This window comes from Schistocerca cancellata, chromosome 5 (genome assembly GCF_023864275.1).
Source record: "Schistocerca cancellata isolate TAMUIC-IGC-003103 chromosome 5, iqSchCanc2.1, whole genome shotgun sequence".
In the NCBI taxonomy this organism is placed as follows: Eukaryota; Metazoa; Arthropoda; class Insecta; order Orthoptera; family Acrididae; genus Schistocerca; species Schistocerca cancellata.
Genome location: NC_064630.1, coordinates 813,861,242 through 813,883,821, shown reverse-complemented (window position 1 = coordinate 813,883,821; position 22,580 = coordinate 813,861,242). Strand labels below are relative to the sequence as shown.

The 22,580-nt window shown below is 46.4% G+C and overlaps 1 protein-coding gene across 1 annotated transcript in view; it reads right to left on the bottom strand.

Moving 5' to 3' along the window:
* Positions 1-22,580, bottom strand: part of LOC126188070 (discoidin domain-containing receptor 2-like) — a 378,437-nt gene that overhangs the window by 143,502 nt on the left and 212,355 nt on the right. The window contains exon 3 of the mRNA XM_049929516.1: positions 9,679-9,836. Within this exon, the coding sequence (XP_049785473.1) occupies positions 9,679-9,778 (100 nt within the window). The 5' untranslated portion in view covers positions 9,779-9,836. The remainder of the gene's footprint in view (positions 1-9,678; positions 9,837-22,580) is intronic.

The window sequence follows — 22,580 nt, the reverse complement described above, 5'->3', positions numbered from 1 at the left end:
GAATCACCCAATTGCCAGCCGGTACCGTGGCACCTCCGGCTCCGACGACGGTTTTACCGATCACCTACGCATCGGCGCTCTCTTCTCCTCCTCCCGGCCGCCGCCCATCGGACCATGCACCGGTGACCCTTCCGGCTGCTACGGATACCGCTGGGGCCGACGCGTCGCGCTCAAAGCCTGACGCTACTCCGGCGCCACTACCAACAGCGACGACTTCCGACACCCACCCGCCTGAACATACGGACGCCCCTTCATTTAACGTTCCCGCGACGGCCTTCCTCTCACAGCGACGCGACTCCCTTCCGTCTTCCGACACGGAGGGACGAACCCGCAAACAACGTTCACCTAAGAGGCGCAAGAGGAGGCGCCGTACGGTCTCGGAACGAGACGGATCACCTCCCCCTGATGCTCCAGAGGCTATCCGACCCTCGGAGAACCTACACGACGATAAGAATGACGACAACATGACGCCGACTGTGGATACGTCGATGCCTACTCTACTGGCTCGCTCAGGTGCTCCTGAACCAATGGACTCCACAGATGCGACTGCCGCCGAGACGTCCTCCGCCCCTACGACCGAAGTGGAACGTACGACCATCACAACGACAGCGCCTTCAATGGTGTGGAGTGAGGACGTCGATGAGGACCCGGACCACACGCTGGGGACAGAGTTACCCCAGGCGGAAGCATCGTTACGCCGCTGATAATGCCGTCAGGTGGCGTACGGCACGACTCACCGTTGCCTCGTCCCTCTTCATCCTCCGCCGGTGGAGTTCCCCTCCACAGCGGGGTACGGCTCCAGACCCACCGAATAGCGACGATCAACACTAACACCATTAGCTCACCCGTGAAACTTCAACTGCTGCGAGAGATGATATGGGCGTCGGACGTCGATATCGCACTACTATAGGAAGTACACCTGGCCACACTTCCAGACGTCGCGGGATATAACACTTATCCTTCTCCTGGTGACCACCTGGGACGCGGCGTAGCCATCTACGCCAGAGAAGGCATTCCAGTGGCCGATATCATATACATTCCATCTGCCAGAGGCATGGCCGTCACCGTCATGGGGACACGTATCGTCAACATTTACGCTCCGTCAGGCTCCACCCGCAGACGCGACAGGGCACTCTTCTATTCAGAAGAAATCGCTCCTTTGTTTCTTGGACGCTGCGACCATTACTTGCTTGGGGATGATTTTAATTGTGTCTTGCACCCTAAAGGTCAAGTGCCCCACTACAACACCTGTCAAGAACTGCGTCTTGTCGTCCGAGATCTGTTGCTCCGCGACACTTGGGAAGTTCGGCACGGCGACGCGCCTTGACATACTTACCAGACGAGTCACTCCACGAGCCGCCTTGATAGAATTTACGTCTCTCGGGAACTCACACCTGCAGTACAAGGTGCAGAACTTTGGCCCCTGGCATTTTCGGACCACTGTGCCTACATCTGCAACATTCTCTTCCCCAAGCAAGTGGTCTGGCGTAGTCGTGCACCGTGGAAGCTAAACACCTCCCATCTTCATGATCCCGAATGTCTTCAACGTGTTACCGAGACATGGGCCACCTGTGAACGTCGCTTACCTAAATACTGCACGACCTTGACCTGGTGGCTGGAATGTGCCAAACCTGCCATTCGACGTACTTTGATTCAGTATGGAAAGGAAGTTGCTATGTGGCGCCGGCACACTACCGACTATTTCTACGCCGTTCTCCGCGACCTGGACGCCCAACCGCCCACCCCCGACACCCAGAGGGAACGCAGCAGGATTAAGGCGCAAATTGTAACTTTGACATGCCGTAGACTGCAGGGGGCTATGGTGCGAACCCGACGTCAAGATTCGGCGGAACAAGAACATCCGACCATGCATCATATCGCCTCCGATAGGAAACATCGACGACAACAACTCATCACCGAGATCCCCACCTGTCGCGGCCAGCACGTCACTTGCCAGGCCGAAATCGTCAGTGCCTTTGTCGACCACTACAGCACAATGTACCAGGAGGAGACTACCAACAACCACGCTGAGGAGTCTGTGTTACCACACGTAACTCGCACCCTCACCAGTGACGAAGCGGACGAGCTGATGGAGCCCATTACGCGTGACGAAATCCACGATGCAATCAAAAAAGGTGCTCTGAATAAGTCACCTGGTGTCGACGGATTGCCGATAGAATTTTATCGCGCTTTCCTCACACTAATGGCGTCACGGTGGACAACGATGTTTCATGAACTGCTGACGATGGGGAACGCCGAACCGCCGTCCTTCGTCAAGGAAATTATTATACCCATCCACAAACCGACACCAGGTGTGACGACAGCACATTACCGTCCCCTGACTCTGCTTAACGCAGACTGTAAAATTTTTACACGCCTACTGGCAACGCGATGCCGCAAGATCCTGCCTAGCATTCTATCCCCGGAACAGACAACTCCGGGCGGCACAGTTAATATACAAACGGCCACAGGAGAATGTCGCGATTTAATTGCATTGGCAGCGGCGTGCAGACTCCGCGCCGCAGTGGTTGCCATTGATTTTGACAGCGCATTTGACAAAGTGCGGCATCTTTTTCTGTTCTCAGTGATGAACCGCATGGGTTTTCAACCAGCCTTTATCGACGTGATCCGGCGCCTGTACGGCACCGCCGAATCGCTGATTCAGGTTAACGGCCGTGTGGCGGGACCAGTGGCGATCCGGCGTTCCGTCCGGCAAGGCTGCCCACTTTCGACCCTACTGTATGCCATAAGCCTGGAGCCACTCATCGGGAGTCTGACGAGCCACCTTTCTGGTCTCACTTTGCGACAGCACAGTTTTCGATGTCGTGCGTATGCGGACGACCTCCTCCTCTTGATCCGCTCACGGAGTGAAACACACACGGTACTTGATTTGATATCAACGTACGGCACTGCAGCGGGCAGTAACATGAATGTGGCTAAATCCGCGGCGATGCCCATTGGACGTGGCCTCTCACACGACGACTTAGCACCTCTCCCGTGTGTACAACAACTACGATATCTTGGTATCATTTTCACCTCCACCGTGCGCCGCTCCGCTGCCATCAATTTTCGGCGTGCACTCCAAACTATCCGCACGACGGTGCGACAAAATCTTCTCCGACGAGTCGATTCTTTACAACGTGTCCAATACCTCAATCAACATGTGGCGGCCAGAATGGTCCACATCGCACAGGTCCTCCCGCTGCCATCAACTATTGGACGCAGCCTCCAGGCTGCCCTCGGATACTTCCTTACGGCCGGTACGATCTTTAAGGTCCGCTACGACACACTCACCCTTCCCCGCGAGCGGGGGTCCTCGGCCTTGTCGATGTGCGACTCCGCGCGGCGTCCTTGTACATGTCCACCATGCACAAGCAGTGGCACGGGCGCACCTCCCTTACGCGCAGCTTGCTGGAAATTCTTGTGCCCGCGACCATAACACCACCAGTACCAGTCGGACACATCAAGCACCATCTGACGCACATTTCTGATTTCATCGTCGACTTCAGTTATGCCCACTCACACTTACCGACCACGCGTTCTCCTCGACCTAAAGATTTATACACCCCACTCCTTCGTTCCATATCCAGCAACAATATCGAACTGAGACATCCGTCCACGCGGTGGCCAACGGTTTGGCGTCACATCCACCAGCCTTTTCTTCCCTCCAACGTCCGGGCAACATAGTACCAAGTCGCAAATGAAAAATTCGCCACAAATCATCGCCTTCACGCCATCGGACTAAAGGACTCTACACTTTGTTCCATTTGCCACCTCGTGGATGACGATGTCCATCAACTGACTTGTGCTGCCACCAGTGACGTCTGGAAACTTGCCCGACAGTTCGTTGCCTGTTACCTCCGCGTTCCGCCGGACTCGATTGACCCACGGACTTTTATCCATCCTGAGAATACTTATTTCCCCGCCTCCAAAAATCATGCGATTGTATGGGTCAAGGGATGGACGATCACCTACATGTATAATGATGGCGACAAATCAAGCCTTGATTTCTGGCAGTACTTACACGCCGCCCACAGTGAATTCGAACAGCGACCGCGCTACCGCGCCTTCTTCGCCAATTACCTACATGCGATCTTTACTTCACCCCCGCTCAGTTGGATGGTGCCACACGCCGACAGCACTCCCGCCCCCCCCCCCCCCCCCCTGCTGACATCTGAGACTCCCCGCGCTACTTTGTACATTGTAACCCACAGTGGAGTAGGCGCATGGACACGCGCCTCATTTCTTTAATGCACTACCCCGGAAAACACTACCTCACTCCACTGTATATTGCTTCATACCTCTTAGATGACATCAGAATTATTATTCTTTTTCTTTCCTACACCTTGTTCATAAAAAAAATTGCTCGCCTTGTACGAGTATATTGTCTTGTGTTATTTTCGCCGGAAGGATGGCATTTCTGTTGTATTTAAGTTTGTACCAATAAAGATCCTTTTTTCATTTACCCTTTTCCTGGTGGAAAAAAATTGCGTGTCTGTTTAGCAAAAAAAAAAAAAAAAACGCCCGAGTTCCCGGGTTCGAATCCCGGCGGGGTCAGAAAAAAAAAAGATTCCCGTCATATCACCGAAGTTAAGCGCTGTTAGGCGTGGCCGGTACTTGGGTGGGTCACCGTCCGGGCCGCCATGCGCTGTTGCCATTTTTGGGAGTGCACTCAGCCGCGTGATGCCAATTGAGGAGCTACTCGACCGAATAATAGCGGCTCCGGTCACAGAAAACCATCATACCGACCGGGAGAGCAGTGTGCTGACTACGCGCCCCTCCTATCCGCATCCTCAGCTGAGGATGACACGACGGTCGAATGGTCCCGATGGGCCGCTTGTGGCCTGTAGACGGAGTGAGTCCAAACATTCAACTGCTTTCGTCTATACATCACTTTTGTTGTGACAATGGAAGAAAGTCTGACGTTATTCCTGTCGCTAGCAGAGACGCTTGAAGAAACACTGACAGTGTCTTTGGTTTAATGACGTGATCATCAACTCTAATGAATTTTCCAAAATAGCTTCATTGTGCCGCGATTTTTTCATAATGCGGTTCGTATGATTAGCGGCTCTCTTCGAGTCTTTATAGGTCAGTCTCCAGATAGCTTCGTTGGTGAGGGCACACGGGATCAGATATCATACAAAGCTAACACAATACCTACTAGGCTATACTTCCGACTTATGTAACGCTAAAACATTAGTTCGAAAGTAACCAGACGCTGATCTAACTGAACGCATGGCTACGCTCACAGTGTACCAACAGTTAGTAGTCAGACAGCATCCACACGGTGCCTCAAGGCGCCATGCGGATTTCTCCACAGTCACCGGCCAGAAGTGTCCAACTTGACAATCTGCTGGTTGTGTTAATCATAATTCACTGGGTTCAGTCGGCCGGTGTGGCCGTGCGGTTCTAGTCGCTTCAGTCTGGAATCACGTGACCGCTACGGTCGCAGGTTCGAATCCTGCCTCGGGCATGGATGTGTGTGATGTCCTTAGGTTAGTTAGGTTTAAGTAGTTCTAAGTTCTAGGGGACTGATGACCACAGATGTTAAGTCCCATAGTGCTCAGAGCCATTTGAACCATTTGAACCACTGGGTTCAGGATTAGACTTGTTTTCACAGACGCATCAGTGCTAGTAACTCTGTCACACATCCACTTCACACTTGTTACTTAATGTATAACCTCTCTCAGTAAATTACCGTTAATGGTTCTTGATCTGTGTTGTCGTAATTTCTGCCGTACTTTACCTAAACTTGAAAATTTTTACTCTGGCTGGAGTCACGGTAAATCTATCGAATTATGCTGCCGCCATTTGACTGTCATAATTTTTATTTTGTTGTTATGCACCCGAACTTCGGCCTTGGACCATTTTCAGGCACATATAGATGACTTTTTGTACTTTAAAACGACCTAAAGCCGATATCAGGATTGTATAACAATAAAAATTATTACAGTCAAATGGCGGCAGCATCATTCAAAAAATTTTCCTATACGTGTTTGGTCCTGTGACGACGCTGCAACGTTTATGAGTGCGAGCGAGCCAGCTTCAGAACAACACAGCTCTAAATGATTGTCTGTCACGTTAGCGTCTCGAAATCAGTGAATGTCTCTCTCTGTATAGGTACATTTTTAAACTTCTCAACTACGATGCGCGGATGGCATGGAGGGTGTTGCGGGGGTGTGACGGGGCTGCGGGCCCTTTGCCCTTTTGGTCACGTATACCTGTATATCAGTGTACGCTATTGTAGAGAACGGAACGGGAGGACTGAATAATCGTAAACCTTTGTTGTTTCGGATCACGTTCAAATTTTGTCGATTGGTTTTGAACGGTCCCTAGTGTTTCCACTCAATACACCTCAGCAAAAACTGCGGTCGTGCTACAGTCAAAGAGGGGAGCGATCATGTTCAAAGAAACTGCAGGCACACGGTGTTCTTAAAGAAATTTTGAATCGTCCGGGGGGCAGGGTCAAAGATTGCCAAGATCGTTGTCCTATTGCCCATCGCACTTTGAACTGTCGTTTCCGACCGCATAATGTATGGGGACGAATCTGGATGACGTATCAAATATATTGCTTCCCCCTCCAGAGGAGGTCACGAGTGTAAAATTAAATAGCGCGCATGGAGGCTTTCCGGCATTCGTTCTTCCCGCGAACCATACGCGACTGGAACTGGAGGTAATGACAGTGGCACGTAAAGTGCCCTCCGCCACACACCGTTGGGTGGCTTGCGGACTATAATTGTAGATGTAGATGTAGATGTAGATTCCCCGCAAGGGGACGATGGTTCCACTGATGCCTTTTATGCCACCCTGTGAGGCCTTTACGTCTCTACACTGAGCAGCTATGTGTCTGAAACGCTTTCCTTACTCATAAGAACACAGCGTAATTGTTGGTTGTTTCGGGGAAGGAGACCAGACAGCGAGGTTATCGGTCTCATCGGATTAGGGAAGAACGGGGAAGGAAGTCGGCCGTGCCCTTTGAAGGGAACCATCCCGGCATACAGCGTAATGTCGACGCTGCATCTCGCGGTTGTGACCTCCATCACAAGACCGTCGGAAAAAGAGCTTAGACGTGGCTAAGAAGGTTGTGATGACCTTTCCATCATGTCACACGTCCACGGTGGCTATGCGTAGACTTTTGGTGAAATGTGGTGTCGTTGTGACAGCATAAAACCACCTCACACATCACATTAACTTCTCACCTCTTGCCTTTATTTTGATGGTTCGACAGGTTTCAATCGTCTCCGAGCGCGGGGGTGACGTCACAGGGCGCTACGCTTTTCTACCATTACAGAGAATGGCTGCAGCCACCTTTGAGCCAATTTTCAGACTTCTGTGTCGCAATGGAAGACGGTTAAGGTACTCCAAAGACTGACCATTTAGAGTAGTTCTGTAAAGTGACAACACATGCAACTGCATTTTGGAGTGAGCACAGATCTGAATTGGCCATTACAGTTTAGCAACACACTTTCTTCTCGAACAATTTAGAATGAAAACCCCCTTGAGTCCCTACAGTTTCATGAAACTGTGTTAGGTGACAACGTTATACACACCCTTCAAAATGGCTTCTGTAACGGAGGTCCGTTCACAGAACTGTTGTTGAGTATCTTTTGAGGAAACAGCAATAAACTTCAGATATTTGTACGCCCTTGCAGAACGCCTGTGGAGTTCTGGCAGTGAACAAAAGCACGATAAGTCGTTGGGCGAGGTGTCTAACACCATAGCGAGAAGGGTGCCCAAACCTCTTCGGTCTCCCGGACACAGCTCTGACTGCTGCAATGTTTGAACGTACTGACACTCTCATTCGAGGTGATCGACGAACCACAACCAAACACTTCGCTACACAACCTGACGTCTCTGTTGGCAGTGCTGACACACTCGACCACCGACTGGTGTAATTGAAGATTTGTGTCCGCTGGGTCCGCCTAACAGAAGACCATCAAGAGAAACGAAGGACGATGTGTTTAGCCGAATGAAGCATGCAGTCCGTGGGAAGCAGTACGTGGATGGTGTGGAATCCAGCGATACTGTAAGACGCTGGTTCCGACGTCGACCAGTAGAGTGGTACCATGCAGGCCTACACGCCCTCCCTGGAAGGTGGCCTAAGGCTGTCGCATTGAACGGACATTGTGTTGAAAAATAAGGTTCCGTAGCCAAAAGAGTAAGGAATGATATGGTATATTGAAACCCTGAATGAAAGCAACCCCTGCTTTCGGGGGAAAAAATGTTTCTATGTTAGCAACTGAATGCCCCTCATATATATACATATATATATACAGGGTGAGTCACCTAACATTACCGCTGGATATATTTCGTAAACCACATCAAATACTGACGAATCGATTCCACAGACTGAACGTGAGGAGAGGGGCTAGTGCAATTGGTTAATACAAACCATAAAAAAATGCACGCGAGTGTGTTTTTTAACACAAACCTACGTTTTCTTAAATAGAACCCCGTTAGTTTTATTAGCACATCTTAACATATAAACAAATACGTAATCAGTGCCGTTTGTTGCATTGTAAAATGTTAATTACATCCGGAGATATCGTAACCTAAAGTTGACGCTTGAGTACCACTCCTCCGCTGTTCGATCGTGTGTATAGGAGAACACCGAATTACGTAGGGATCCAGAGGGAACGGTGATGGACCTTAGGTACAGAAGAGACTGGAACAGCACATTACGTCCACATGCTAACACCTTTTTATTGGTCTTTTTCACTGACGCACATGTACATTACCATGAGGGTTGAGGTACACGTACACACGTGGTTTCCGTTTTCAATTACGGAGTGGAATAGAGTGTGTCCCAACATGTCAGGCCAATAGATGTTCAATGTGGTGGCCATCATTTGCTGCACACAATTGCAATCTCTGGCGTAATGAATGTCGTACACGCCGCAGTACATCTGGCGTAATGTCGCCGCAGGCTGCCACAATACGTTGTTTCATATCCTCTGGGGTTGTAGGCACATCACGGTACACATTCTCCTTTAACGTACCCCACAGAAAGAAGTCCAGAGGCGTAAGATCAGGAGAACGGGCTGGTCAATTTATGCGTCCTCCACGCGATGGTAATGTACATGTGCGTCAGTGAAAAAGACCAATTAAAAGGTTTTAGCATGTGGACGCAATGTGCTGTTCCAGTCTCTTCTGTACCTAAGGTCCATCACCGTTCCCTTTGAATCCGTACGTAATTCGGTGCTCTCCGATACACACGATCGAACAGCGGAGGAGTGGTACTCAAGCGTCAACTTTAGGTTACAGTATCTCCGGATGTAATTAACATTTTACAATGCAACAAACGGCACTGATTACGTATTTGTTTATATGTTCAGATATGCTAAGAAAACTAACATGGTTCCATTAAAAAAAACGTAGCTTTGTGTTAAAAAACATACTTCCGTGCATTTTTTTATGGTTTGTATTAACCAATTACACTAGCCCCTCTCCTCACGTTCGGTCTGTGGAATCGGTTCGTCAGTATTTGACGTGGTTTACGAAATATACCCAGCGGTAACGTTAGGTGACATATATATATATATATATATATATATATATATATATATATATATATATATGAGGGGAATTATATATATAAAAGAACCTGACAGCCTGTGGTGGACCTGTGATTGTTTTCAGCATTCGTCACAAAGTGTAGAGAGACGCGTGCGTACTTACACCTGTCGATGGCGGAGGCGCGCTGCGCGGGTCCCGGCAGCAGCAGCAGCAGCGGCGGCAGCAGCAGCAGCAGCGGCGAGGGCAGCAGCAGCAGCCGCATCCTGCCGCGGCTACTGGAGGCGGAGGCGGCCGCCGCTCGCCCGCCCCCACGGCCTCATCTGCAACCGCAAACACGCCTCCGCGTAAGACACTTAGCGCGCGCCGCCACACCTCCGACACGTGTTTCTGTTCTGGAGTGCGGAGCAAGGACGTGGGTGCGACAAGGGGAGGCGTTAAGTGACCGGGGGGCGGGGGTTTCCACACGGGAGTCAGTCAACAGACGCCACTCTTTCCCGTCTCTGTTACAAAGTATACAAGGTGTGCAGAGTCACGGTCGCAATAGGAGACAAAACATTGACCACCAGGAGGCGACCTTAGGAGATCGTGTCAACTTAGCCATTACAGCCTCATTCTAAGAACTCTTCACCGGCTGTAGCTTGGGTCCGCAGTTCGACAAGGAATGGGTCCATAATTTTGTTCAGATATGGCTGGCGTACTGAACTAAGGAGGAGAAACCTGCTAAGGAACCAAATTGTAGAAGAAGAAAGGTGGACAGACCGAGCAAAGTGGCGAAGTGCTATTGATACCCCAACTCGACCAGATGTTGGATAGAAGGGAAACGAAGATGATGATGGCTGAACTAAGTCCAGTCCTTGATGTTTAGCTCCTGCGTTCCTGTCAACTGTGGGCTTGTTGAGTGCTACGTTCCAGTCGCTGTTCCAAACAGTCCCCCACATTTTCTGTGGGACTAAGAACTGTCGAGATACGATAATGAGCCTGAGTGTTCATCAGACTACGAAAGTGGGAGCGCAGGTCAGTTGAAGACGGCTGCTGTCCACCAAGCAGACGGGAGTGTCCAAACGACACTCACTGTGAAGATGCAGAAGGAAGCGGAACGTGTGGTCACCGATAATGTTGAAATAAACATCCTGTTTAACCGCAGAAGCGACATCATGTAACACCTTAACTGCCATTTAATTTATTCTTTACTGTATGACCGGTTTCGGTCAAATATCACTATCCTGCAATTGATGTACACGTGTCATGGATACAGGAAAATTTGCCGGCCGGAGTGGCAGAGCGGTTCTAGACGCTACAGTCTGGAACCGCACGACCGCTACGGTCGCAGGTTCTAATCCTGCCTCGGGCATGGATGTGTGTGATGTCCTTACGTTAGTTAGATGTAAGTACTTCTAAGTTATAGGGGACTGATGACCTTGGAAGTTAAGTCTGATAGTGCTCAGAGCCATTTGAATCATTTGAAACATACAGGAAAATTTCAGGAGAAAAGGATGTTTGAAAACTGTAATAAACGTACAAGCAATGCAGAGCTTTGTTAACAAGTGTTACATATATGCATAGTAAAAACAGTCAAAAATATATAATATTTATAAATCACTGATGCAGCGGTACATGTATGGTGTGGTGTCACCGCCAGACACCACACTTGCTAGGTGGTAGCCTTTAAATCGGCCGCGGTCCGCTAGTATACGACGGAACCGCGTGTCGCCACTGTCAGTGATTGCAGACCGAGCGCCGCCACACGGCAGGTCTAGAGAGACGTCCTAGCACTCGCCCAGTTGTACAGCCGACTTTGCTAGCAATGGTTCACTGACAAATTACGCTCTCATTTGCCGAGACGATAGTTAGCATAGCCTTCAGCTACGTCATTTGCTACAACCTAGCAAGGCGCGTTTATGATTTGCTATTTATCTTGTGATGCATGTACCGTCAAGAGAGATGTTCACCAATTGTGGATTAAAGTTAAGTATTCTAACAGCAACGTACCTGTTTTACTAGACTCAACTCCTATAACTGTTCCAGACCTCACGCCAGCCTGCGTGAGCTTAAACGCGTGCCTTTCGGCTACCAATCATAGTGACTTGGCTGTCTTGCCAAGTCACAACATATGGAGTGTCAATTACAGACAACTATTCAGGAAATGTACAAAATCATCATTATCTTCTCCATCTAAAAATTAGGTGTTGTACTCACCTGCTCCGGTCTCTATCATCCATCCATCGTCCATCCATCTCTTACAAGATATACTTAGTCCTCTTTTCCAATAAGCTGATAAGTCATTATCCTTTTCAGCAATCTGTATTCTGTTATTCTATCAACATCATCATTCAATTTCATTCTATAATCTCGTATCTTATCATTAACTGAAAAGATTTTTTAAATCTTATATTACTGTTTCATCCCCTATTTTGCCTATTTTGTTACAGCAGCCCTTACGTATCTCATGAACTTCGAATTTGCTGCATGTATGAGCCTTTTTTTTTTTTTTTTTTTTGTTACTGTCCATGATTCGAGACCATATACAAGAGCAGGTAAGCCTTAACTTTATAGTATTTCATGAAGTAGAATAGTTGTTCTAAAATTTTCTCACTGATTTTTATTTTCAATCTTACTGCATTCTTTCCTTTGAAAGCCATCATCTTTGTCTTATTTCGAGTAAAGTTCAGTTGTAACGTATCGCGTTATGGCTCACTCTATACAGGGCTTGTCCATAAGAGCATACAAAAATGTAATAAGACATAGAGAATGCTCCACTGAACAATTTTTGGTTGGGAACCCTCGATCAAAGGAGCCAGCGATTGAGATATTGAAGTAAACTTGTCTATCGTTTCGTCTAGCATTGCTGTTTTCCAGCTTATTTACAACTAACTTGAGTACAGATGTACACGTACTCACCGGCCGGAGTGGCCGAGCGGTTAAAGGCGCTACAGTCTGGAACCGCACGACCGCTACGGTCGCAGGTTCGAATCCTGCCTCGGGCATGGATGTGTGTGATGTCCTTAGGTTAGTTAGGTTTACGTAGTTCTTAGTTCTAGGGGACTTATGGCCACAGCAGTTGAGTCCCATAGTGCTCAGAGCCATTTGAACCATTACACGTACTCTGCTGTTTATTTACGTGTACATTCATTATTTCCTGCAAGGAAACAGGGAGGATGAGCCAGATCACTAGGAAATCATAAAGCAGGATTTGTTTACTCGACCTATCCGCAAGGTGGCTCTGTTGTATTGTACGAGTATTTACACTGTCCCACGACAGAGCGTGCAACGAATCAGCGACAGATCCATTCATTACTCAGTGCTATTCAGAAACACACAGTACAGTACGATGGAGCATTACCGTTACAGTTTTTCAGGACTCACTGCATGCATCCTGTGTATGCAGAAGCACGTTGCAATACTCTCGCTGCCGATAAGGCTGAACAGGGAACGATTTCCTGATAGACATCACTCGTCACGACGAGTGTTTATTTCTGTCGATCGACAAATGTGGAAGACTGGCTCACTGGAAAGAAGGAACGAGAGACCTGGTAACATGAGGACCACTCGTACACCCGGTTTTGAAGAGGAGGTGCTGCCAGGTGTTGCAGCCGACCCCACTACAAGTACTCGTCGTACTGCACGTGAAATGGGTGCTGCGCATACTAGCGTGTGGCGGGTACTCCACGAACAACATTTACATCCACATAACCCAAAACGACTCCACGCAGTGCTTGTGACTGACTTTGCACGAAGCGATGTATTGCGTCAGTGTTGTTCCAACAATGGATCGATCGACCACATTTTCTCCAAATCGTGTTGTTTACTGACTAACCCTCATTTGGTCGTGATGGTATTTCGAAGAGCAGGAATACCCGAGTGTGGGATGAGGAAAGCATTCAAGCTGTAACAGAGGAAAACCATCAAGTACGTTGTGCCGTAAATAGCTGGGCCGGTACTGTAGGCGACAATCTCAATGGACCCTATTTTCTACCTGCCCGTATGAATGCCCACCTGCCGCCCAAAGAGTTCTACCTCAGTTATTGGAGACCGTACCTTTGGCTCTTCGTGAGAGAATGAGGATACGACATGACGGTGCACCGCCTCGCTTCAGTGTGGATGTCCTCAACCATCTCAATGCTGTGTTTACTGGTCGCCAGACTGGAAGGGGATGTCGTATTCCACGACCTGTGGGGCCATCTGGCCTGAATACTCCGATTACTTCCTATGGGGATATCTAAAGCCACTTTTGTAAGGGACGACAATGGACACGGAGTTGGAATTAGATTCCAGAATTGTAACTCTGTGTGATGTGATTCGAAACACGCCAGGGATATTTATCGCCCTGATTCAGAATCTGGTTCGCCGATGTCATGCTTGCATTGTTGACGGACGTCCGATTCAGTACATTATGTAAGATATAGTGCAAATGGCACGTTCATTGTGTCAATGATGGTGTTAGCAGTTAGCTGTAACTAATTTAGATAAAAAAAGTGCACAGTAAAGTCATTTTATTCCTATTATCTCCTTAAGGTTGCTTCTCCGATCCCAGGTTAGGTGCCTCAAAGTGTTCAGTGGAACATCCTCTGTGTACTTTTAAACTTCCTCATGCTCTTACTGCTCTTTGTAAGTTATTTTCCGTTTCCTGTGGAATTATCTAGTCATCAACATATAACAGAGTATTTAATGGTAAACTATATCCTACTTTAACTCCTAAGTATATTTCATCTTTCCACATCGTAACTAGGTCGTCAATATAAGAATTAAATATAGTAGGCGGTAGAGTACACCCTTGTCGAACACCTTGTTTGATCAAAATTTCAACTGTGATTTTTGAACCTGAAATTGTAACTATTATTGCACTTTGATACATTATAACGTAATGTAGATTAATAATGTGTTTAGGAACACACTTTATTTCCAACATTTTCCACAAAAGTGGTCGTTTTACCTTATCATCTACATCTACATCTACATGGACAGTCTGCAAATCACATTTAACTGCCTGGCACAGGGCTCATCGAAGAACCTTCACAATTCTCTATTACTCCAATCTCGTATGGAGCGCGGAAAGAAGGCTTTCTCATAAACAATAAATTCTTAATACGTTTCGAAGTCAAATACCCGACTTTTCCAGTATTTTTTCTCATTATAAACATATAATCATTACGTGAACGACCCTTTCTGAAGCCTGATTGTTCTTCCGAGATTACTGCATCAGCGATAGTAATCTTTGATTAAGAATTTTTCCGTAAATTTTATAGCCAGCATTTACTAAACTATTCCTCTATAATTTCCTGTGTCTTTCCTGCTGCATGTTTTAAATACAGAATAAGTTTAACTGTTTTAAATTCTTTAGGTGCGGAGCAGTTCTTTCACTACATATCTAAAAAATGGAGGAAGCAAAATTCTAAAATGATTACTCCATATTTATTTACTCGGCATTGATGCCATCTAATCTAGTACCTTTTCTGAGTTTTGTTACATGTAAATGAAAGGTACAAAATAAAACGGCAAAGATTCATTAGGAATCGTTTGCATAACACACCGCTAAGCTGTAAATGACGAAGATTGTATTTAATCAGTTGGTTCTCATCGCTGGTATTATCTTTGGGTGGCAACTGTCACGAAAATTTTCAACACTTCCTTTTTTTCTTTTACAGTTCGGATTGTTCGTTGAAAATGGAAAAAAGATTCTAGTTTCTTCCTGAGAAGCTGTGGAATGCAGCAAAAAATTCCTGTTAGTGTTCAAGGAAACTTGTATGAGTGGGTGAAGGTGCGAAAAATATTCCCCGAAACATCACAGAACCACCTTCGGACAGAGGTTCGCAGTCCACACAGATTATGGCCTAAACGTCTCAGCGTGCCGTCGTCACATTCGACTTAAATCTTTTTAAAACAGGAAAAATCGGTATCCGTCTGGCCACAACTCTGTTTATTTTTTTTATTTTTAGCCCACTGAAAACGGGCAGCTTTATGTTCGGCTGTGAGAAATGACGTTTCACCGGGGACCTTAGCACAAAAGCGATTTTCGCTTGGCAACTAGTTGAGATGGATATGCATTGACTGACAGCAGCATTTTGTGTTAGGTTTGAAACTATTTGGGCCGGCCAAGGTTGCCGAGGGGTTCTAGGCGCTACAGTCTGGAACCGCGTGACCCCTACGGTCGCAGGTTCGAATCCTTCCTCGGGCATGAATGTGTGTGATGTCCTTAGGTTAGTTAGGTGTAAGTAGTTCTCATTTCTAGGTGACTGGTGACCTCAGAAGTTAAGTCCCATAGTGCTCAGAGCCATTTGAGCCATTTTTGAAACTATTTGTCACTGACAGGAGGCGATAGTTTTCTGCGCCCCTGGGATGGGATCTGTTTGCGAAAGCTGTTCTTACCGTGTGTTACTTTTCTGCTAGTGCTTCACAGTTGGAAACATGGGGAATTTTTCGTCGTTGATCCACGAAATCAGTCCGGCAACTTCACTCGCAGTGTGATTATGGGTAGTCCAAAACCGGCACCCCCTCTCTGCCTACCAGCATTATTGCTATAGTTCCACATAACCGAAGGGCACAGAGCGTGGTGGCGCAGTGGTTAGCACACTGAACTCGCATTCGGGAGTACAACGGCTGAAATCCGCGTCGGCCATCCTGATTTATACTTTCCGTGATTTCTCTAAATCGTTTAAGGCAAATTTCAGGATGCTTCCTTTAAGAGGGCACGGCCGACTTCCTTCTCCATCCTGCCCCAATCAGAGCCTGTGTTCTGCCCTTAAAGAGCTCGTTGCCGACGGGACGTTAAACACCGCTTCTCTGCCGTGACCTGCGTCAGTGATGGAGCCTCACGTGACCATCTGATACCGGCTCTTCACCACCTACAGTGCCACAACACAAGTGGGGTCTGTCAAAGGAGAGTAATACTTTTTCCCTCGTAGTCTTGGCTCTAAGGCATTATTTCTTTTAAAATTAATGTTATCATTTTATATTCATCATGTAGCAACTCATGCTTCCCAACTTCTCATATTTGCAGCACAACATTATTTTGGAAATGAGAATCTAACTGTCAAGTGCGGATATCGATTTTCGGGCGGGACAACAGCGGCTGTTGTTGGCGAGTGTGGCGGTACTTTAGAGTGCGGCAGAATAACGAAATGTTCGTCAGTGTAAATTCGACGCAATGTATGCAAACGAAATTTTATCAAGCGCAGAATGTTGAATATGCTAAGTGACCTGTATTGGCTTTGTGCGGCGAAAGAGAACCGTTTTCATTACATTTGCGCTTCGTCTACAACAACGACCGTTGTTGTAACTGCACGCTTTAGCACTAGCCAAGTTACGGTGCAATGTTCCAGCGCCGACCACCCACGAAAGAAGTGTGGTCCGCACACGAAGAAGGTGGCCTACAGAACCCTTGTTGATACGAGTACTTGTCATCAGTGTGGGACCCGTTCCAGAAAGAACTGACGGAAGAATTAGAGAAAAGCCAAACAAGTGCAGCGCGTTTCATTACAGGTTCGTCTAGTAAGTGCGGCGGAGATGTTAATCAAACGCTTGGGCACGGCGTTACGAGAGAAAAGTTGTGCATCACGGTGTGGTTTACTGTTAAAATTCCGAGCGAAAATTTCCCTAGAAGAGTCGTAAATTATGTTCCTTCCTCCTACGTATGTCTCGCGAAAATACCAAGCAAGTAAAATTAGAGAAATTCGAGCTTGTACACATGTTTATCGCCAATCGTTCTTCCAGCGTATCACTCGCAGCTGATAGATATAGGAAAGAGGAAAATTGACTGTGGTACAGAAGTTACCTTTGGCCACACACATTATAAGACAGTTTGTGTACTATACATGTAGATTCAATGTCCAGAGACTCAGCCGCTATGAAGGTATCGCCACCGGAAATAAAGATCTTCCATAATTCCGCGGTCACAAGACTTAACGTAAGTTTTTCGAGCAAGGCAGAAATATGAATTACGCCAGTTGGTAAAATAACCATATATTCATATATCGATTTTTCGCAAAATATCGACATACACCAGCTATAATATTTCCCCCATATATATCGAGTGCCGATATTTTTATTTTATGTTTGTTCATAATTTTCGGTAAATATTTGAAGTTATTCTTTTGATATTGTAGCAGAACATTATTTTTACTTTCACTGTGTGACGGAGTCGTTGTACTTTTTGAGCTTCCGTCACGTCCAATCATTCTCTTTGACTGCGCTAAGCAAGTGTATGTGGCACAAAGCAAGTCCGATTGCAGTCGGGGGAGGCGGTGTTAAGGGAATAACAAGACAACTGATACGAAAAAATAGCACACCACTTGCATTAGAAAACAAAAATCTAAATGACAGAATTGGCTTTCCCTGTGGGCAGCGACGTGTGAAGTGAAATGCTGACGTAATAGGCGCTCGGCGCTACCAACAAAGTGCAACGTTTAATCTCACCACGCAATTTTGATCTTACAACTGGTAGATCGGAGGCGTTGGTGGAAATGAAAAAAAAAAAATTCTTCCCGACACATCTGGTATGTGACACAATGAAACGGACCCGTCGCACACGTATCATTGTGCCGCTAGACGCAGTTACCACTGTTGGCAAAGCGGTTGTCTCTAAGCGTGAATGTGCATCGTTTTCCTTTCAATTTTCGCTCTAAGAGGGACAGACAGACTGCTAGCTTTTTGATTTACAGAATGTCTAATAGTAAGTCAATATTTAAATATACAGCTCTAAAACCGGCAGTATATTTACAACTGCAGCCTATATTTTGCTGGTATGTCGATATTTTTCGTTGACATACCGATATTTTCTAAACATCTATATATCGGATTACCAATACTTTAGAAAATATCAACAGTCCCAATCAGAACCCCTGTGTGAGTCTTTTCACCAGCAAACTGCTGGGATGCGTCTTCATCGTGTACTCGGAGGGCTCCGTGAAACGTTGGACATGACCACTTGTTCCAGACCTCTACGCTAATGACCGTAAGGTGGCATTGTCAGCATACCAGCGTTTGCAAACAGATGGTGGTTGTCACCTAAAACTTGTATGTACAGTAAAACAATTCACAAATGGCGAAACGAGTGTTCAAAAAATGGCTCTGAGCACTATGGGACTTAACATCTATGGTCATAAGTCCCCTAGAACTTAGAACTACTTAAACCTAACTAATCTAAGGACAGCACACAGCACACAGCCATCACGAGCCAGAGAAAATCCCTGACCCCGCCGGGAATCGAACCCGGGAAGCCGGGCGTGGGAAGCGAGAACGCTACCGCACGACCACGAGATGCGGGCGAAACGAGTGTTCTGTAGCCGCAATATATACAATGTTTCAGAAAGCTTCATCTGATTTCACAAGAGTAAATCATCTATATGAATGAAGATAGTGTAGCATTGGAGAATTAATGGTAACACTTTCATCTTTGTGTTTGAATTGTCTTTATTGAGATGCGACGTGTTTCGGTAGCACACTGCACCCTCATCAGGCTCCCCTACTGACAAAAACTGGACATACAGCCAACTTTGCATGCTGCCATAACATGGGCTAAAAAGCACATACACGGAGTTTGTTTTTTATCCCGTATTATGGCAGTATATAAAATTAGTTAAATGTCCCGGTTAAATCAATAGAGGACCCTGATGACATACGGTATGTCACCGAAACCGCTCGCATTTGCATGAGGAAATTCAGACGAATGGTTGAAGATGTTACCGTTAATTCTCATATACGTACTGACCTCTTGTTGTTCCAGTCTCCATCCGAAATGATGGAAGACGGATATACGAAGGTGTGGCGTAGGATTTGAGAGGAGTAGAGTTCAGGTAGAAGATTATGAAGACGTAGTACTCCGTTTGACAATTATTTTATGTAACAACTTAATAGAGGATGGAAAAGTTTGTATGGGTGCACGACGCTAGGTCTTCAGCGCCCGCGTAAAAACGGGTTGAGACAGAACTCAATCGAGACACACAGGATTAATTCAACTGATCATGCTCACAGGGTGTGGTTAACGTACTGAACTGCTCTCATTCACATCGCGCACGGCCGCACTCCTGTGCGCCATCAATACACAACCATAACCTGCTAGACTACGGCAGACTTCCGAGCAGAATTTGTGGCCAACAAACACGGACAGCGCACCATTCGTACATCGTACAGTGAGTTGTATCCCCCACAAAACCAAAATTGTGCGACCGTTGTGACGTCCGACCGACACAATCGCTGCACACATGATTCTCGTGACCCATGGTCACGACTCTGCTCAGAAGTCCCTCGTTCGCAACCGTGCAGCGACTGACTAGTACACTCATTTACTCTATTGTCCATCTGCTAGTCATGTTGTTCTGTCTGTAGCATACACAAACGAAAACTTAAAATAACCATCGACGTGTTATATAGAAAAAAAAGGAAATTACGATAGCCAGTCAATAAGCACATCGGATTACAAAGTTCCTTTCGAAATAGCGTGATACAAATTTACAGTGGTTGTCCATATAAGATAAAAATTATTTCGCCATTCTCACTTTTTAGTAAAACCCTAAGGTCAATCTTACTTGATCACTGTTCTTATTCAAAAATAGCTTCCTTACAGCATGTGAAATATAAAATTTGAAACAAGAAACTGCAAATATCTTACTGCAAGCAGTGAAACCCAACGAAACAAACGCATCAAATAACATCGAATATTATAAAATACCCCTCTATTTAACTACTAAGAAAGTACGAGAACCTTTTAAGAACCACGAAGATTAGTAAAAAGAAACGTTTGGATCCAGCAACGAATCTCCTGCTAGCTTACAGTTCAGGGCGTCTCTGCTCATTACCCTATACGGTGTATGAAACATTTATGACATTACTTTGCATTTTACCTCCACTGTAAGCTTTAATCGTAGATATGTTATGAACTGACTTTTAATCGTAACACATTGTATAAGGAACAATGTATTTGTGTATTCTCCATATGCCGTTACCCTGAAACGGTACCGAGAGAGGTGGCGCAGTGGGTATCACACTGGACTCGCATTCGGGAGGACGACGGTTCAATCCCGCGTCCGGGATGGTTCCTTTGAAAGGGCACGGCCGACTTCCTTCCCCGTCCTTCCCTAACCTGATGAGACCGATGACCTCGCAGTTTGGTCTCTTCCCCCAACACAACCCAACCTGAAACGGCATACTTTCATAATACGCAAGTTACAATAACTCTTTAACCACCAGTATGAAATTTACCGTATTTAATTACAAGAAGTGGCAGAATTAATGACGGATCATAGAGAAATCCTTAATCTTATGGCGATTAGAAACTGCATATACACATATGGGCTGCAAATGAAAACCAATATCGCATCTCGTGACTATTTACTGAAGAGAGATATCTCCATGTATTCCGTATTATTGGTCTACGTTCAAACACACTTTCAAAGTATCTGACACGCTAGGTGATACGTGGTACTTACTGGAATTAAGGAAAACGTGGAAGGGAGAACCCACCAGTATAACTATCTTTTCACACAACCTGTTTATTTAACACTATATAAACTGTGTGTTACAGATAATCGAAGCATTTAACATAGGATTTTATTTAAGAAAATGAACGAATTGGCAAAATTATTTTCACCTTAAACCTTAACTTGAATAAGCTTTTAATCTTTGCAATAGAACTCTGAAGTGCTGTACTGCAAAAACAGCAAACAATATGACAGTGATTACAAGCGGGCCGGACGTGCAGCGGTATTTTCAGGGTGTTTCAAAAATGACCGGTATATTTGAAACGGCAATAAAAACTAAGCGAGCAGCGATAGAAATACACTGTTTGTTGCAATATGCTTGGGACAACAGTACAAACTTTCGAAATTACAGTAGTTACAATTTTCAACAACAGATGGCGCTGCAAGTGATGTGAAAGATATAGAAGACAACGCAGTCTGTGGGTGCGCCATTCTGTACGTCGTCTTTCTGCTGTAAGCGTGTGCTGTTCACAACGTGCAAGTGTGCTGTAGACAACATGGTTTATTCCTTAGAACAGAGGATTTTTCTGGTGTTGGAATTCCACCGCCTAGAACACAGTGTTGTTGCGACAAGACGAAGTTTTCAACGGAGGTTTAATGTAACCAAAGGACCGAAAAGCGATACAATAAAGGATCTGTTTGAAAAATTTCAACGGACTGGGAACGTGACGGATGAACGTGCTGGAAAGGTAGGGCGACCGCGTACGGCAACCACAGAGGGCAACGCGCAGCTAGTGCAGCAAGTGATCCAACAGCGGCCTCGGGTTTCCGTTCGCCGTGTTGCAGCTGCGGTCCAAATGACGCCAACGTCCACGTATCGTCTCATGCCCCAGAGTTTACACCTCTATCCGTACAAAATTCAAACGCGGCAACCCCTCAGCGCCGCTACCATTGCTGCACGAGAGACATTCGCTAACGATATAGTGCACAGGATTGATGACGGCGATATGCATGTGGGAAGCATTTGGTTTACTGACGAAGCTTATCTTTACCTGGACGGCTTCGTCAATAAACAGAACTGGCGCATATGGGGAACCGAAAAGCCCCATGTTGCAGTCCCATCGTCCCTGCATCCTCAAAAAGTACTGGTCTGGGCCGCCATTTCTTCCAAAGGAATCATTGGCCCATTTTTCAGATCCGAAACGTTTACTGCATCACGCTATCTGGACATTCTTCGTGAATTTGTGGCGGTACAAACTGCCTTAGACGACACTGCGAACACCTCGTGGTTTATACAAGATGGTGCCCGGCCACATCGCACGGCCGACGTCTTTAATTTCCTGAATGAATATTTCGATGATCGTGTGATTGCTTTGGGCTATCCGAAACATACAGGAGGCGGCGTGGATTGGCCTCCCTATTCGCCAGACATGAACCCCTGTGACTTCTTTCTGTGGGGACACGTGAAAGACCAGGTGTACCGCCAGAATCCAGAAACAATTGAACAGCTGAAGCAGTACATCTCATCTGCATGTGAAGCCATTCCGCGAGACACGTTGTCAAAGGTTTCGGGTAATTTCATTCAGAGACTGCGCCATATTATTGCTACGCATGGTGGATATGTGGAAAATATCGTACTATAGAGTTTCCCAG